The 18,078-nt window shown below is 41.3% G+C and overlaps 2 protein-coding genes across 12 annotated transcripts; one reads left to right on the top strand and one right to left on the bottom strand.

The window, feature by feature from the left end:
- Positions 1-170: 170 nt before the first annotated feature.
- On the top strand, positions 171-8,150 carry arhgap1 (Rho GTPase activating protein 1). 3 transcript variants are annotated; one of them, XM_020477433.2, is made up of 13 exons: positions 171-409; positions 1,755-1,952; positions 2,831-2,926; positions 3,029-3,116; positions 3,293-3,424; positions 3,677-3,763; positions 3,847-3,945; positions 4,091-4,198; positions 4,335-4,411; positions 4,644-4,721; positions 5,578-5,706; positions 5,899-6,002; positions 6,231-8,150. In XM_020477433.2, the coding sequence occupies exons 2-13, from the start codon at positions 1,814-1,816 to the stop codon at positions 6,399-6,401; spliced, it is 1,308 nt and encodes a 435-aa protein (XP_020333022.1). In that variant the 5' UTR covers positions 171-409; positions 1,755-1,813; the 3' UTR covers positions 6,402-8,150. The 3 variants fall into 3 exon arrangements, with proteins under 3 accessions (XP_020333022.1, XP_020333034.1, XP_020333028.1); XM_020477445.2 differs by having other exon boundaries at positions 398-635; XM_020477439.2 differs by lacking the exon at positions 171-409 and adding an exon at positions 684-1,280.
- Positions 7,097-18,031, bottom strand: atg13 (ATG13 autophagy related 13 homolog (S. cerevisiae)). Of its 9 annotated transcripts, none has more exons than XM_020477380.2 (18): positions 17,813-18,019; positions 17,245-17,325; positions 17,045-17,125; positions 16,816-16,935; positions 16,633-16,679; positions 16,395-16,535; positions 16,242-16,282; positions 14,622-14,718; positions 14,338-14,436; positions 14,103-14,193; positions 13,558-13,656; positions 12,213-12,320; positions 11,390-11,523; positions 11,140-11,260; positions 10,916-10,993; positions 10,691-10,804; positions 9,467-9,595; positions 7,097-9,197 (listed from the first exon to the last, which is right to left on the bottom strand). In XM_020477380.2, the coding sequence occupies exons 2-18, from the start codon at positions 17,314-17,316 to the stop codon at positions 9,120-9,122; spliced, it is 1,650 nt and encodes a 549-aa protein (XP_020332969.1). In that variant the 5' UTR covers positions 17,317-17,325; positions 17,813-18,019; the 3' UTR covers positions 7,097-9,119. The 9 variants fall into 9 exon arrangements, with proteins under 9 accessions (XP_020332969.1, XP_020332976.1, XP_020332981.1 ...); XM_020477387.2 differs by having other exon boundaries at positions 12,225-12,320; XM_020477392.2 differs by having other exon boundaries at positions 12,213-12,293.
- Positions 18,032-18,078: the final 47 nt, after the last annotated feature.

Raw genomic sequence — 18,078 nt, 5'->3', positions numbered from 1 at the left:
CAGCAATATTACCTTTTACAGAAATTAACAAAAACTTAATTCAGATCTGAGACTGCCACTAGAATTCTGCATGTAGTTTTTGTGCACAAGGTTTTCGAAACTTTTTTGGGGATACAGATCTAATGATGAAGTAAAAGCAAGCAGGTTTGAAACTATATCTGCTATCATAATCGAAGATAGGCCTTGATCAAACAGCCGCATACCTCCACCTATGTCTCTGTCTCGTTTTCGGAGTCAGAAGTATAGTAGTGTGTTTGCCAAGACAGAGAGCTCTCCACCCGCCGAACGAAAACCGGATGTTTGTGACTAGTGAAGCAAGCAGCTGTCACTGGCATAGCTAACGTTAGTAGCCTAGCCAGCTAACAATTTAGAAAGCCTTTCAGCGGGGATCGATTTCACAGACTGTACGGTAAATCCGACTATTTATTTTATGAAATAATCAATGTATTTTGGGCGTTATTGTAGCTAGCTAGGACATAAACGTTAGACGAGCTAACTTGGATTATCCCAATTATAACCAGGTGGTTAGCCTTACCAGCCGAGGAAAAATAATGGTAACAACATACTGTGCCTTGCTAGCTGAAAACAGCTAGCTACTCAACAAGAATTTAGCTAACTACAGTCTACACCTACAGGTTAGCTAGTTAACGTTTATTTGAATCTATCGACATTTGTAAAACATTGTTGAGTAGTTAGGTGAACTACTGCTGTACCGTCGGTAGCTGACGTTGGCCAACGCAACGTTTTTTGTTGTTTTTAATCTATCGACATCGCAGTGTAATGGAGCATACGTGAAATAGCTAACGTTAGCTAGAAGATTCGGGACAAATTGCAGACTTGTTTTGCGTAACGATAGATAAACAGCTAAGACGCGAATCACCTTATTTTGGTTGCTGACGTTACATGGCAGTAGCAGTGTTTCGTAATATACCCTTATGGCTAATTGAGTTAGATGTGTAAAATTATTGCACTTTGCCTGAATGCATTTCTACTCCCGTGGACTGCGCATACAGGAATGCGTTTCTGACTTCAGTCGTGATATTTAAAGAACCAACATATCAGAACAGATTGCATCTCATAGATGGGGAGAACTGTATTTGAGCCTTGCAGCCAAATGAAGAACGTCGGGTAGCACAACAAGGCTTCTTCTTCCATCACAACCCCTGTGGTGTTGTAAAATAGATTGGGTCATTCCATGTGAATATCGGTGTGTGTGTGTGAAATGTTGTGTGGGCCTTCCACAAACAAACCAGCCATGCAATTGTTGCTGCATTCGACAGGTATGTATTCAAATGATGCTAACCTGGTTGCAGATGTGAAATAGGCCTAGTCTAAAGGACAACCGCTTATTGACCTATTTGTTTCTTCCGTCCATTGTTTCATATGCATTGTCCTTTCTGGCCCCATTGAAGTTGCTCTTCTGCAGTTATGACGCATCAGTACAGCTTTAAAATATGGTAACTTAGTTGCATGGATTTCGCACAGGGTCCATTACAACAGTGATAAATTACCACAAAGCACAATAGAAAATGCATGTTTAAAAAATGTGCCTGTTTAACACTTTGTTAGCTGTTTTGTTTGTCTAAATTAGGCTATAGGGAGGGAATCGACACGGTCAAAAGAATGCTTTTCTTTTGAGGAAGACTCTTAAAAAACAAGATATTTAAAGTGATCCCACTGCTGAGATAAGGTGCCATCTCTTTGCATTAGATAATCAACATCAATCCAGATTTTAACACTTGTTTCTGTGACAGGAGGCTGGCTGAGCACTTGACCAGACTTTATAACGTGTGGAGTCCCATAGTACACCACCATGTCTTCAGACCTTCTGGTTGACCTCAATGATGACCTTGGAGTAGATGATCCACCCAGCAATGCGCTGGACCTGCTCAAATTGTCTCCAATGGGGGACAAGCTGTGGCCCCCAGATGACTCCAGTATGAGCAAGTCTGGTAAGAACCTAAAGGCAATTAAAAGGAAAGCTGGACCTCTCTATGCTGTCAGAAATCAAATCAAATAGCTTCCTGAAATTTAAAAATAGCTTAAAGAATTTCTAGTGTTCTAAAAGCCAACTAATCCCTTGAGTAAAACAAAATCATGAGATCACGGTTTTAAAAAGACACATTCCTGGCAAAATAATGTTTGCCCTTGTAATATGATACCAATCAGCCTGTTGTAAGATCAGCTGAGTTTTTAGAAATGGAACGTTGTTGTAGGACCATTACTATTGCTGTTATTTCTCTAAACATCTTTACCGTCTCATAGTTTTACGTCAATCTGTCTTTAGTCCAAGGGAAGAGTCAAAAAGAGCCTTCTTCACAGCCCAATGCAGTGAGCCGTTTGTTACTCGTGTCATATTATCGCAACATCGTTGCATATTGCCCTCTGACACAGTGTGCATTCATTAGTTATGCATCCTATTTGTAGGCACAGTCAAATTTCGGTTTCACAGCAGATCTCCAGCCCCTGTCTGATTGGAGTTAGAGGGGTGGGGAGGTTGAAGACGAATGCCATTATTTGTGGCTAATAGATGCATCTACAGCACCATGATTTAGAGTTTGAATTATTCTCAAAATCATTACTAATTATTCATGAACAGATGATAAAAGAGAAGGGAACAAGGGTTCATCTTATGAGATACCAAATGAAGCGCACACTGTCTCAACCCGCCTCGGGCAACTGCATGTTAATGACTAACTCTGTGAGAAGGGCATTGGTTTAGTCAGTGTGGCCTGCAGATTGCTGCTGGCAGAAGTACACAATGCGGATGTCGTGGTCATGTGTGGGTTAATGTGTGTCGTGTGTCATGTGTGGTTGAATCTCTCAACAGAGACGGACATATCCAAGCGGTTGGGGGAGGGGTCACACCTGACCTGGGACCACCCATACTATGATATTGCCAGGCATCAGATTGTAGAAGTAGCAGGTAAGAACTTTGTCTCTACTTGTGTAGCTTTTCTGTGCTGAATATCATGTTCAGTCTTGGATCCCATTGACGTTGTTTTTCCGCTCTCAATCTGCTGTCAAGGTGACGATAACTTTGGCAGGAAGGTGATTGTCTTCAACGCCTGTCGAATGCCCCCTCACCACGAACTGGACCACCACAAGCTACTGATGTGGGTGTTACTGTTAGAGATTATTGAGACATTTTCATACTGCCAAATTTCTAATAAATTGCTTCTTGTTTGTGCTTTGATTTTCCCCCCTCCGCTGCTAGTCAAGTCAGTAGTCGTCGTTGTTTGTGATTTCATGTGATAAGGATTGACTTCTCAACTATCATACTATCATCCAGGTATCTGAAGGCCACCCTGGACCAGTATGTTGAGAGCGACTACACCCTCATCTACTTCCATAATGGCCTCACCAGTGAGAACAAGCCATCGCTCAGCTGGCTGAGAGATGCCTACAGAGAATTTGACCGGAAGTGAGTCCCCGCCTACCTCTAGCCAGACACTGGGGACCATAGTCGCAAAGCACATTTGCTAGTTTTTCACCTATGAATGATGAGATGCACTCCATTTCACCAGAGATCTGAATCGGAAAACTAAAGCCGAAGAGGAAGTGGACTTTGCCCTCACCCATACTTAAGTCTATAAAAACGTGCTTTATTTGCACTTATGGCTTGACTTCTCTAACAACAAAAGTTTACTTTTGCTGACTGCTCTGTTTTCTTCAGGTACAAGAAGAACATCAAGGCACTGTACATTGTCCACCCCACCATGTTCATCAAGACTCTTCTCATCCTCTTCAAGCCTCTAATCAGGTTAGAATTCCAGCACCAGATATGCGCTCTATTCCTTTAACTGTAAAGTGTTTGCCATTTGTGATGAATCCTTTCTTTTCTAGCTTCAAGTTTGGACGAAAGATCAACTACATCAACTACCTGAGTGAACTGGAGGACATTGTTAAGTGTGAGCAGCTAGTGATACCCACCCGGGTGCGAGAGTAAGAACATTTCTCACACTTTACGTGTGACTACTGTATCTCAACATTGGCATTGAATTATTCACTCTTGTGTAATGGATGTCTATTTGTGATATCTGACTATATCAAGTGCGTTACTCTGCTTTCTCACACCCAAAATCGTTAGCTATGATGAAAAAATCCGAGCCTCACTGAAAGCGTCAGTTCAGGCCCAGATGTCCCCCCCCCGCAGTCCACCACTGCCCAATCAACAGTTTGGAGTCCCCTTGCCAACGTAGGTAGCTGGATGAGGGATGAGGGCTGTTGCATTTTACTCCCTCAATATCCGACCTTAACGTTACGTACGTAAGATATTCTCCTGTGTATGTTTCAAAGGTTTTTAAGTGCTTTGTTCTTGTTGATTTGTCAAGGCTAAGAGCGAGAAGATCTGACAATGAAGCAGTTCCATTAGTGATGCAAGACACAGTGGCCTTCTTAATGGAACAAGGTGAGCACTGTTTTTTGCATGTTTTACCAGTGGTAATTTTGCTTGATGATGATGGGTTCAACTTTTGAGTCTTTGTTCTGATGATCATCTTTTGGACAATTCCATTGTAATTTCATGGATACTGTACCTGGATTAGTATTTGACTTGCAAAACAAGGCTAATTCTGTTATTTGGTTCTGTTTTACAAACTGTTTTGTTTCTATGGTTTCCCCCATTTTCTGTCCTGTCTTAGGTCTTGAAATTGAGGGGATATTCCGGCGGTCAGCCAACGTGACCCTCGTTAAGGATGTTCAGCACAGATATAACTCTGGTGAATGATTTTCACTCATTGATACTCTTAAATGAATATCTAAAAAAAATCATATCTGGTCTTGAAATCCCTGGGTAGACCTAATTACCTCTTTGGCTGTAGCTTTGGGATTTGTACGACTGTTTATTTATTTTATTTTATTTTACCTTTATTTAACCAGGTAGGCAAGTTGAGAACAAGTTCTCATTTACAATTGCGACCTGGCCAAGATAAAGCAAAGCAGTTCGACAGATAAAACGACACAGAGTTACACATGGAGTAAAAACAAACATACAGTCAATAATGCAGTATAAACAAGTCTATATACAATGTGAGCAAATGAGGTGAGAAGGGAGGTAAAGGCAAAAAAGGCCAAGATGGCAAAGTAAATACAATATAGCAAGTAAAATACTGGAATGGTAGTTTTGCAATGGAAGAATGTGCAAAGTAGAAATAAAAAAATAATGGGGTGCAAAGGAGCAAAATAAATAAATAAATAAAAATTAAATACAGTTGGGAAAGAGGTAGTTGTTTGGGCTAAATTATAGGTGGGCTATGTACAGGTGCAGTAATCTGTGAGCTGCTCTGACAGTTGGTGCTTAAAGCTAGTGAGGGAGATAAGTGTTTCCAGTTTCAGAGATTTTTGTAGTTCGTTCCAGTCATTGGCAGCAGAGAACTGGAAGGAGAGGCGGCCAAAGAAAGAATTGGTTTTGGGGGTGACTAGAGAGATATACCTGCTGGAGCGTGTGCTACAGGTGGGAGATGCTATGGTGACCAGCGAGCTGAGATAAGGGGGGACTTTACCTAGCAGTGTCTTGTAGATGACATGGAGCCTGTGATTGTCTGTGTCTGTAATTTTGTCCGTCTGTGGCTCCAGGTGAGGAGGTGAGTTTTTCCCAGATGGAGGACGTTCACCTGGCAGCTGTCATCCTCAAGACATTCCTCAGAGAACTACCAGAACCCCTCCTCACCTACCAGCTCTACAACGACATTGTCAACTTCCACAGTAAGTCTGGGGAAGACTCTCTTATCCTCCACACAGTAGACAATGGGGATATATTTTTACGTTTGATTTACTATAGGTATACAAAATATCACTATAGCTGTCAATTTGTTTTGTAGGTCGTAATCCTTAGAGGATAGTTTTAAGTCATAGCAGTATAATATAAACGGTGTATTTGTTATACTCATTCCTCAGATGTTGACAACAGTTCCCAAGTGACTGCGATCCGGAACATGCTGGCAATGCTCCCTGAGGAGAACTATGCCTCCCTGAAGTTCCTCATTGAGTTCCTGGTGCAGGTATGTTTTCTGTCACATCATATCCCCAGCTGAATACTTCTCAGAAGCTCTGCAAACACTCCATTTTTCTTTGGAGGCCTGTTATTTTAGGCTTCTGTCTAAAATAGTCTTCGATCTTGGCATTTAATACTGCCTGGCGACACTGGCCCTCACCGGTTTGTGTAAATAAACCAGTGAGTTGTTTTGTTCTTATTGATATTCTACAAATATGCATGCTTGCCCATGTAGGTGTCTGCACAGAGTGAGATCAACAAGATGAACAACGCCAACCTGGCAGTGGTGTTCGGACCCAACCTGCTATGGGGACAAGACGCGGCCATGACACTCAGTGCCATCGGCCCCATCAATAACTTCACCAGAACTCTGTTGGACCAACACCACAAGGTCTTTTCCCCGTAACACGTCTCCTGTACAGCTATCTCTAACCACGCCACATTTCATTCCGTGTTTAAATCCCCATCTCTGACCCTGTCTCTGTATTGGTCTAGTACAGCGTAACTGTGTCTCTCCCAGTGTCCCCTAGTAGTGTTGCCAAATGCATGGGTGTATTGTGACTGAGGACACAGAGAGAGAGAAAAAAAACAGGGGAGACGAACCGTTGAAGATGCCAAAAGAGGCCAAAAGTCAGGTTAGAAGTCAGGTATGAAGAAGGCTTTAATGTCTCCGCCAGATATCTATCACTCAGGAAAGGTTCAACACAGTGTACACGATTTGGTCTTTAAAACAATTGGAATAACCGAAACCAGTTCACATCTGTTCTGGTTTGAATCATATCAAATATTTATTTTGATGGTACAGATTTCCGAGAACATTTATGCAATGTTTTGTGTCTGGGGAGCAAAATATATTTCATATTAATTTACTTGGTATGTCTAGTCCTATTTGCGTTGGAACAAATCATTTTAGAATTTCATAAATGATCGGTCGCTACATTCAATGTGCCAGTGTACTCCGGTATTCGATGTAGTCTAAATTCTTTCTGGAGTTTATATTTTGGCACGTCTTAAGTATCATGGTTATGCGTAAAGCTACAGTCTATAGCGAAATAAAACCATAAGAGTGTGTATCTACGTTTTTTTTATTTTAAATGTTTGTCACATATCGCCTTTTAAAATATTTCCAGCAAGCCTTTGTTTGTTTCTTTTTGCTGCATTACATTTGCCAAGTCTTTAATTTTTTTATCATTTGTACAGGTCAACTATTTAAAAAATTGTTTAAAAAAAACTCTTAGTCTTAATTGTGTAACTTTTACATTTCATGTTATGCCTGATTTGCTTTCTCAATACAGGACAGTGTTCATGATACATATTCTACTTTTGTGTGCATTATTACTCTACCTACGACAGTTATTCCTTGAAAATCATTATCCAGATGTAAAGGCTTTGACGGCTAGTGTCATTGCTGGCGAAAATATCTTTTATGAAGCCTTAAAGTCAGTAGGGGAAATAAAAGGGCTCCTAGTCATGGATAGACTGAAATGCTGTGTACTTACAGACCCATTGGGCTCTCAGGCCATACTGTTTTTGTTCTGTATGTTAACTGTTAGATCAGTTTTTTTCTGAGCCTTATTTTGTCAATTTTGACGTCCGTTGCTTTTGTTCAATTCCAAATGCGTTGGAGAACACTAAGAGGGTTCCATTTGATTTTTTTTTTAACCTTAACATAATTTTTTAACTATTTGCAGTGGCCAAACTTTTGGGGGTACAACTCCTGTGCTTTGTAATCCTGAATGACTTTGTAATGAACATATCCTGAACAAGAACCGTGCTAATATAAAGACTGAATAAGTAAGAGTTCTGTTGTGCTTCTATGTTTTGTCTATTATGAAAACTTCCTAATCATGTCAATGAAACAATTGCATTGACATGCGGATCAGTGGCTTAGTAGAACCTTTGACCCCATTTGCGTCTGTGTGCCTTAAGGAAACAGGCGAGTAACTACCACTTGTCATATCTCGTGAAAATTGTGCCCGTTTGTCCACCTTTATTGTACTGTTTATCTGTATTGTCAAATAGTATTTCCTGGTTGCTACAGTGAAAATGAAATGTCTCTTTAAGACTATTTTCCTCAGTTCTAGGTATCTTACTTTCAAGATCTTTTTTTATGTTGTGAATATAAAGTATAAATAAAAGGTGATGGTTAAAAGTGCCTTTGTTTGATTTATTTAGTTGTGTGGAGGGGCGTACTCATTTGACAAGAGTATTGATGCTCTATTGTATTTAAGCTTCAAGAGGGGCGACAAATACAATCACTCGTGGTGTGCTGGTATAAATCACAAACAACCACAATCAGAAATATATATATATATAGGGCCTCTGGCTTATTCCTTTCCGATAATACAAAATAGGCCATTTGAAATAACTTTTATTACGCATGACCATGCTACTGTATATTAACAAAGCATTGGGAAAATCAAGAGGACTTAAGATTGATACATTGAAAGTGCAAATAATGTTTAGCCTTTTTACAGATAAGGGGAAAAAGTAAACTTCCTTTATATGGTACATCATTTGTAGTGATACTTGTCCTAAAGTTGGTAGGAGGACAACATTTCTCCCAATTTACAAAAAGAACTTCTTTCAATATACAGATTCAGAGTATGTTTGTTGTTTCTTGGGTATAGATTGACTACTACTGATCATTTTCCATACATAGCTTGGCTTCTTCACATCTACTAAAACATAGCCATGTCTGACTCCATAGGCGCTATGAACGTTCTCCGTGTCACACGGGACAGCAATAATACAATGCCTCCTGACATTATTTAGACAAAATCGCTTTCATGAACTGAATGTTTTCTTATTGTGTGTTAAGTTCTATAACAGCAAGGTGAGAGGGGATTTGGTATTTACACTATGACAGTCTGCTCAACACTAGAGCAAATGTAGTTTCTCACATGTCTTCTGTTGGGTACAGGCTCTCTTACTCTACAATACATCAACCAGTGAGGTTTGAAGAGGAACATTCTGATTACAAATCAATGTGGAATTTCAAATCTAGAGAAGAAAGCAGAGGCATACACAGACTGAATGCAAACAAGCTCGAAAGACAACAGGACCTTGCAGATGGACTAAATGGGATAATTTGTCATTGCAGCCAGTGGATCTATTTCTATCCCTACTGCAATGTGTCCACAAATGCATCAAATTCATCAATGTTCTTCTCGTATACTGCAAGTTTTTCGGGAAGAGAGTCCTGTTGGGAAAATGAACAACATCATTACAAACACATGATGACTAAGATATTGATTAATTAGACTAAAAAGCACCACAGAAAATATACATTCAAACACACAGTAAATCGTATAATGGTAACTACTATGTTCCCCTCTCACTACTATCCGTCAATCATTTAAATTCCAACAGGACCACTTCATACACAAGGAGACCCCAACACCCCCACCCCACCTGGCAACAAAACAGAAACCATCTCTCTTTGGAAGTCAGAAGTGTGTCTCATCTCACCAGGTCTTCTGCCATGGACTGAGAACTGACATCAATAGTGAGGCTGGCGAGCTGTGGGGGGTTCTGGAACTCTCTGTAGAATGTGCCAAGGTCCATGGGAAGCAGGTCATCCTTAGAGAACGCAGGCTTCTGAATAACACAGAGCACACAGAACACAATCAGATGTGCAGGGCAACAACTGTAACAGGCCCTTCCTTAATAATAGACGATTTTGTTGTCAGCAGCACATATTATTCCCAAAGAGGTTCCGTTTTTAAAATTTTCTTGCCAGCAACAGTCCTAATTCATTCTCAACTGTTAACCACGAGAGAACAGGTCAGAGACTTGAATTAAGAACACTCATTCCCATAAGCTTCATTTTGTCTTCATCAGAAGCATTTATCTAAAATATTCAAAGCTGACATCTCTCCCTCTGTTGCTTTAAAAGCCTTGCTATGTGCTTTGTCGCATTCGCCTTTGACTGTTTTGGATTTCATTTCTCATGGTCACTACAGCCCAGATACAGGCCAGAAAGAAATACTGTCTGAAGGCGTCTGCATGCTTCCCATACAAAACAGTTTCTTCGGCTGTTCATGCACACACATTTTTTTTCTCCTGAGGCAATCAGAAGTTCAGTAGATGAAGTCTACTCCCCTTTTGTAGGTGACTGGTCAACTGTAGGGATTCTTCAATGAAGTGTTTGATGTCGTTCAACGAGAGATAACTCGTTGTCATGCAAATGGTTTCAGTTGAGAAATACTGAATCAAACATCTTAGTTGGTTGTAAAATTGCGTGACTAAGACCTCCGCAGAAACGTCGGAATCTATTACAGATTTCTTGAGTTATCTTAGTGTATACTGCTACGGCATCTAAAGAGGGGCAAACAGTACTATTGCTGCTTTTTTCTAATTTTTCCAGCGAAGGTCTTTAATTAAAGGGAGTATTGCGAGGCACGGACATTCACTTCATCTAGCCGAGTTATGCTAGGAGCAAATCGAACATAGTATGCAGGCACATTAAATGACCACTGCTAAGTGACGTAAGTAAATGCTCATTTCTACATGAAGAAGATGAATGTTTTCTTCCTCTGCAGATAACATCCACAATTGACAGACATAAACAGACATTTGTTCGTAGCAGCATTTGATACGGCATAGAAATTAGGTTAGATTGATCTAATTATTATTATCCTTGACCAAAATGCAGTCTGTGTTTTACTCTGTTACCGAAGGCAGGGTACTTACAAAGTCCACCATAACAAAGTCGTCCTGTGCCGGGCCACCACTCTCACCAGAGCCCTGGGAGTGTAAACTGCCCTGCAGGGGAGAGGACGTGGCTGGGGACTCCGGCGGCTGAACCTTGGATAAAGGAGAAGTGGTATCATTACCATGTCTGCACTAAAATGACTCCTAATCATAACCCAGAAAATTGTTATTTAAGGGTGACAATTATGTGAATATTTAATTTACCATAGGGTCATTTTCCTCGAGGTCATAGGCTCTGGGAGCAAACGCTGCAAATGGTAAGTCCAGGCTTGCTGTGGTTACCTGCAATGGACAAAGGGTAATACGGCAGTGATTACAACGGTATAATACTCACTGGTATTTTGTCCTTTACTCGTAAAAATGGGTACTTCCAGCAAAAAATATCAAAGGTGTGTACTTAAACAAGGACATAATAAGGTTGTCCCTACCTGTGTGCCTGGCTTGTTGACAAAGGCACCCACTTTCCTGGTGAAGGTGGTCTCCAGTACATCACAGGGAGAGACACCCTTCACCTCAATGCTCCTCGACAAGGTCTCTGCACCCTCACCACTTTGAAAGATAACATGGCAAAGTTGTAACCAACAGATTTCTCCCAAGCAAGTATAATCTCAGGTGATCCACAGTCCCACGGGGTGTTTCGCTTTTGTCACATGGGGGTCATGGCAGACTGGGGCTTACCTGCTGGAGGGAGTGGCGGGAACATGATCAGCGGGGGGGCATGAGGACACTCGTCCATGCTCTGCCTGGGCACCATGACAAGGCTGCACAGGCACCTGCTGGGGTATGCCCCCCTCCTTCCCTGGGATTCCCATCTAGATAGGACGTGTGAAAGGCCATAGTTAGCACTGGTTGAGTCATGTTGAAACACCTATGCAAAGCTTTGTTTCCCGTGTTGGCCCTCAAATCCATGCATATAGAACATCTTGACTGGCTGCGTCGCCTCTTGGTATGGCAACTGCTTGGCATCCGACCGCAAGGCGCCATCCATGACTGGTATAGACCAGGCGGTGTCAGAGGAAGGTCCTTAAAATGGTCAAAGACTCCAGCCACCCAAGTCATAGACTGTACCGATGCACCAAGTCTGAAACCAACAGGACCCTGAACCGCTTCTACCCCCAAGCCATGAGACTGCTAAATAGTTAGTTAAATATGTACCTGGACTATGTGCATGGACCATTTTTGCACTAACTTTGACTCATCACATACGCTGCTGCTACTTATTTGTTATTGATCCTGTTGCCTAGTCACTTTATTCCTAGTTATACAGTAGGTGCATATTTACCTCGTACCCCTGCACATCCACTCTGTACTGGTACCCCGTGTATATAGCCCCGTTATCGTTACTCATTGTGTATTTATTATTACTTTTCTATTATTTCTCTATTTTTCGTCTCTCTCGGCATTGTTGGGAAGGGCCCGTAAGTAAGCATTTCACTGTTAGTCTACACCTGCTGTTTAAAAAGCATGTGACAAATAAGATGTGATTTGACTCGCTCAATACCTGGGTGGTTACCTGGTGTGGGTTGGCAGCGTTTAAGGTGGAAGGGTGGCAGAAGTCAGCAGCTCCGACAAGAACAGGAGGCTGATAAGAAAGACGAGAGCAGTAGAGCTGAGAGAGAGAGAGGAGAGGAGAGGGAGAAAGAGAGAAAAAGTAAGAAAGAGAGAGCGAGCTAAAACATGAATTAATCCACAGAGGAGAAATGGGGTGATGGGAGCAAGCAGCAGGAGGTAGAAAGTATAGCATTAGAGAGGACAGGGTAAAGATTCTAAGGCAGATTTGACTTACCCTGACAATGAACGTGATTAATATCTTCATATATTTAAGTGACGACTAACTATTTGTTAAGGAATCATTATCAGCAAAACAATATGGAAAGGATTTAGGTTCGGAATTCTAGGGCAGTCAGTAGATAATGACATAAGTACTTCCTTATGTTATAAAATACCTTTTACCAAGACAAATGTGATTATTAATGAACTGGACTCTCTCTAACATATCATTAACATTACATACAAAAAGTCGGATTTCGCAACGTAATACATCCGATAATAAGCACCGAACTCTGTTGACCTAGCGGGGCACGTTTCTTGTGACATCTTGTGAGCACTTTACATTTTGTGGTCATCGTCTTCAAAGTTGTTTCCGCGGGTCGCAAAAAGAGCAATTAGCATGACACGAGCTGAATGAAATAATGTAAAAGGCTTTGAAAATAAAAAGCTTGGTAAAAAAATGCTCAGTGCGCCGTTGACATTTCACAGAGATACGCCCGTTATTGTGAGATATCTTCAAAAAAATAACAGGAATTTCAGATGAATATGAAAAAGGTATACTAAAATATGAAAATAATTAATGTCACGTCTCGAAACTCATATCCATCTTACATCTATATTGTTTTATGTCCTGCGGATTTGAGAAGAAATATGATGAGTTCAATGGGAAAGTGAGCCTGTCAGGTAGCAAGTAACCTGGTTTCTTGCACAATTTCCCTCAGTTTTTAGCACTTTTTTTCCCCTCTCTCTGGACTCCATTGATTTAGTCACCCTAATTCTGGAAGGGTTCAACAGATTATTATAGAGATACGAGGTTAGGACCATTGGTTTTCTTAGAGGAATATCTACACAGAAAAACATTATTTTACCCCATTGGTCAAAAGATGCGTTTTTGATTGGACACCCAAATGTAAAGGAGACAGAGCTGTCCCATTTGATTGATTCCATTGATCAGCTTTTAAGCGCTCCATACTTCTATTACTTTTAAACAGGTAATAGAAGACAGGCCAAAAAGTCCTGGAACACCTCAGGCATTGTGAGTGAGTGAGATACATGCCCACACACGCAAGACTCACTTGGTGTGAGAAGGCCAGGCCCATCATGGGGACTTTCAGAGTGTCCATCACTGCAGGTTTAGGGGTCTTTAAATGTGCCTTACTTACAGTGAACACACACTACACAGACAGCACAGAAAGAGAGAGAGGGAAAAGGGGCTAAGAGATGAAAGCACTTATACAGGAAACAGAAAGGAGAAATATGGTATGGGGACTTGGTAATGTCTCCAACACAAAACATCTACTTTTCCCACAGCCAGACTTGTGAAATGAGCTTTGGGTATGAGAATACCAAACCACCAGATCCACAAATACACACAACAGTTGGATGCATGATCATCAATATGGGTCAAATGTTTGAATATGTATGTCTATTTGAATGCGGTGCCAGACAATCGTTTAAGAAAACACCTGACCCATTTGGATGTGAATTATGACATGAGAGGGAGTCTTTACATATGGGTGCGTCTAAGTAACATTCACAAATCTCAAACCTCACCATGAACACCACCTCTGAAGTTACACATGTTGCAAAGATCGACATTGCTAAGCGGTGACATACGTACTTGTGAGGGTGGAGAAGTGGAGAAGGACGTGGTGCACACTTCCTGAGAATCTTCCACCCCATTGTATGCTCCTTCATCTTCCCCGGGTGCTCTGGGGTATAGGGAAGGCAAACAAACATGGCCAGATTATTACTCAACCCTTTAATTTATACCATCACTAACGATGATAATAAATAATAGGCATGCACAAATCTCTATTGGGTCAGTATAGGTGTTTGGGCGAGGGCTAACCCACCTGTAGTTACATGGACGCATGTGTCCCATGTTGCCAAAGGGGCGCTCAACGAAGTGGTCAATAATTATGCCCATAATCGGAGCCGTCCTCTCAAACTGCCTGTGAGATTATGAATATAGAATTAGGAATACGGGAAGTGTATAGCTAAAACCAGTGGAGAACAAGGAGAGGACGTGGAAGAAAAGGGGAAAACATGGTGGCAGATTTTACAGGCGGTGCATTTTTGACCACTGAGGAGTGAGCCCATGCAGTGCTGTGAACAAGAAAATCTTCTGTTTCTGTACCTGGTGGACATGAAGGCCAGGTTTGTCCTGTAAGCACAAGACAAGGTGATTGTTCCAATGGGAGTTCCCACAACTCCTACACGCACTGTCTGGAACCCTGAAAAACAGCATTCAGAAAAAACTAACATCAAAATCTTCACAGCCCTATACAACACTTCTAAAGACCCAGACAACCAACAAAATGTATACAGTGCATTCGGAAAGTATTCCGACCCCTTGACTTTTTCCACATTTTGTTACGTTACAGCCTTATTCCAAAATGGATACAATTATTTTTTTCCTCATCAATCTACACACATTACCCAATAATGACTAAATGAAACAGGTTTTTAGACATTTTACATAAGTATTCAGACCCTTTGCTATGCGACTCGAAATTGAGCTCAGGTGCATCCTGTTTCCATGGATCATCCTTGAGATGATTTATACAACTTGGAGTCCACCGGTGGTAGATTTAATTGATTGGACATGATTTGGAAAGGCACACACCTGTCTATATAAAGGTCCCACAGTTGACAGTGCATGTCCGAACAAAAAAACATGTCATGAGGTCGAAGGAATTGTCCGTAGAGCTCCAAGACAGGATTGTGTCGAGGCACAGATCTGGGGAAGGGTAGCAAAAAATGTCTGCAGCATTGAAGGTCCCCAATAATACAATGGCCTCCATCATTCTTAAACAAAATAAGTTTACAAGCACCAAGACTCTTCCTCCAGCTGGCCACCTGGCCAAACTGAGCAATCGGGGGAGAAGGACTTTCGTCAGGGAGGTGATCAAGAACCCGATGATCACTCTGACAGAGCTCCAAAGTTCCTCTGTAGAGATGTGAGAACTTTCCAGAAGGACAACCATCTGTGCAGCACTCCATAAATCAGGCCTTTATGGTAGAGTGGCCAGATGGAATACTACACTCCTCAGTAAATAGCATCTGGTCTGATTAAACTAAGATTGAACTCTCTGACTGGACAAATCTGGAGGAAACCTGGCACCATCCCTATGGTGAAGCATGGTGGTAGCAACATCATGTTGTGGGGATGCTTTTCAGCGGCAGGGACTGGGAGACTTGTCAGGATCGAGGGAAAGATGAATGGAGCAAAGTACATTGAGATCCTTGATGAAAACCTCCCCCAGAGTGTTCAGGATCTCAGACTGGGGTGAAGGTTCACCTTCCAATAGGACAACAACCATAAGCACACAGCCAAGACAATGGAGGAGTGGCTTCAGGACAAGTCTGAATGTCCTTGAGTGGCCCAGCCAAAACCAGATCTAACATCTCTGGAGACCTGAAAATAGCTTTGCCGCAATGGTCCCCATCCAACCTGACAGAGCTTGAGAGGATCTGCAGAGAATGGGAGAAACTCCCCAAATACAGGTGTCAAGCTTGTAGCGTCATACCCAAGAAGACTCAAGGCTGTAATCTTTGCCAAAGGTGCTTCAACAAAGTGCTGAGTAAAGAATAACGTTTTTGCTTTGACGTTATTGGGTATTGTGTGTAGATTGATGAGGGGGAAAAACTATTTAATCCATTTTAGAATAAGGCTGTAACGTAACAAAATGTAAAATAGTCAAGGGGTCTGAATACTTTCCGAATGCACTGTAAATAATATAACGGGCATGGTTACCTTCTCCCAATCCTGTGAGTTGAACCTCTCCAAAATATATCCTGCAAAATAATGTATCTATTAGTCAGATTGTTTACGAACATGTTAAAACTCCATTGTTAGCAATACCGGTCAAAATAATGATAACCCTTATCTGTATACAAGAAAACAAACCTGTACAGTATGACATAGTCATGGCCTTGCTTTCGTGAGAGTTTGTAGGCTGGGGTTACCCTTGTAATGGCCAGCAGTGACTTGAGCAGTAATGACAGGCGGTTGTAGACAGTGTAGGACACCTTAATATCTTTGTCACACCTGAAAAAAAAGATTCAGAAATGTTGAGTGTTACGGTCCAACTACAAAAACTGAAGCACTAAAATAAGAAAACACAAAACTACTTCTCATTACTTACTTCTCGTTCATTTCGAGACACCATGTCTCCAATTCCATTGAGTCTCCCTGTAAAATATGACAAAAACATGTTCATGTTTTTCTGACCTTTACAGTCACTTGGATTGATTGATGAACAAATGCCCAATGATCCAGACCACTTGTATCAAGAACTGTCTGTGAACACCAGTCAGTGCTATCTTACCTCTGAGGTTTTGAGGGAGATCTCAACACACATGGATCGTCCGATGCCAGGAAGCTGCCCGGACAGAGCTTTCTTTGCCTCGTGTGTAACTTCTGGGATATCTTTGATTGCCAGATTGAACTGGTGAAAATAATTGAGTTTAATGAGACTTGAATCCACAACCCTTTCAGGAGAAAATTGGCACAGGTAAATTAATGAGTTGAGAGGCAAATAATTAATTGTGACTTACCCAATCAGAGCCAGTAGGTGAAGACAAGGAGCGTGTGCATACTTTTTCCCCAAGTCGCGCTTGGACTATCACCTGCACTGTCTGATGACAGAGAGAAATTAGGGAATTATCAACCTCAGTGAATTAATCAGCTCAGGAATACTGTAGAAAGTGCTTGATAATCTAAGTGTGGCAATATTGCGTATAATTAAAGGCAGTACCTTCAAAGCGAAAAACTTTATGAACTTGTCCAAGTCTTTTTTATCCTGAGGACTTAGATCACTGTCCATCATGGAATGCCCCTGTAATGTAAAAACACATTCTGGTGAGCAAGGACAGACAAATGAATCGTACAACTGTTGGCAAGCTATATCGACGGCTTGCCACAGTCAAAACAATGCTGGATTTTGTCTAGCACCATTAAAATCAAATCAAATGTTATTTGTTACATGCGCCGACTACAACAGGTGTAGACCGTACAGTGAAATGCTGACTTACAAGCCCTTAACCAACATTGAAAGAAAACAACCCCCCCAAAAGCAAGAGTGACTATTAGTCATATTAGCTAAGAACTCTATAGTGTGTCCATATTAAGCTTGTGTGTGTTGACAAAAAACAGCTAGCTAACTCAGACTCTAGCTAGGTAATATTTTAGTAAAACATATTGGCTGTCAATGACAAGAAAACATTCAAGATTGGTGGTAGCTATCTATCTAGCTAATTAATTTGATAGCATGGCTAGCTAGTACCTAGCTAGCGTAGCAAGATAGCTAGCTAGCATGTACGTACTTAACGTTAGCTCATCACATCCGAAAATCACAACTTGTACTTGAATGTTGCGCTGATAGCGTATTGAACAGCGTAGTTCTGGTTACCTATATGCCTAAATTTGACATATTCTTATATTGGCTAAGTTCACACCGTCGCATTATGTTATTGGGACACAAGCCTTAACCAGCTGGCCCATTTGTTGTTTATTTTCATTGGGGGTATGGCGTGTTTCGAAGGAGTTGTATTTTGAGAAGCACATTCATCTCCAACACGGTGGTCTATAA

The sequence above is a fragment of the Oncorhynchus kisutch genome, linkage group LG3 (assembly GCF_002021735.2).
Source record: "Oncorhynchus kisutch isolate 150728-3 linkage group LG3, Okis_V2, whole genome shotgun sequence".
NCBI classification, from domain to species: Eukaryota; Metazoa; Chordata; class Actinopteri; order Salmoniformes; family Salmonidae; genus Oncorhynchus; species Oncorhynchus kisutch.
This window is presented reverse-complemented; position numbering and strand designations above follow the sequence as displayed.

Bases quoted from the DNA above. Each gene is read 5' to 3' on its own strand.
- arhgap1 (XM_020477433.2), top strand. From the start codon at position 1,814: ATGTCTTCAGACCTTCTGGTTGACCTCAATGATGACCTTGGAGTAGAT. The intron at 2,927-3,028 runs GTAAGAACTTTG...TCTGCTGTCAAG, and splicing joins TCAGATTGTAGAAGTAGCAG to GTGACGATAACTTTGGCAGG. The intron at 4,199-4,334 runs GTAGGTAGCTGG...TGATTTGTCAAG, and splicing joins TTTGGAGTCCCCTTGCCAAC to GCTAAGAGCGAGAAGATCTG.
- atg13 (XM_020477380.2), bottom strand. From the start codon at position 17,316: ATGATGGACAGTGATCTAAGTCCTCAGGATAAAAAAGACTTGGACAAG. The intron at 17,126-17,244 runs GTACTGCCTTTA...CTCTGTCATCAG, and splicing joins TAAAGTTTTTCGCTTTGAAG to ACAGTGCAGGTGATAGTCCA. The intron at 10,805-10,915 runs GTAAATTAAATA...CCTTTATCCAAG, and splicing joins TCGAGGAAAATGACCCTATG to GTTCAGCCGCCGGAGTCCCC.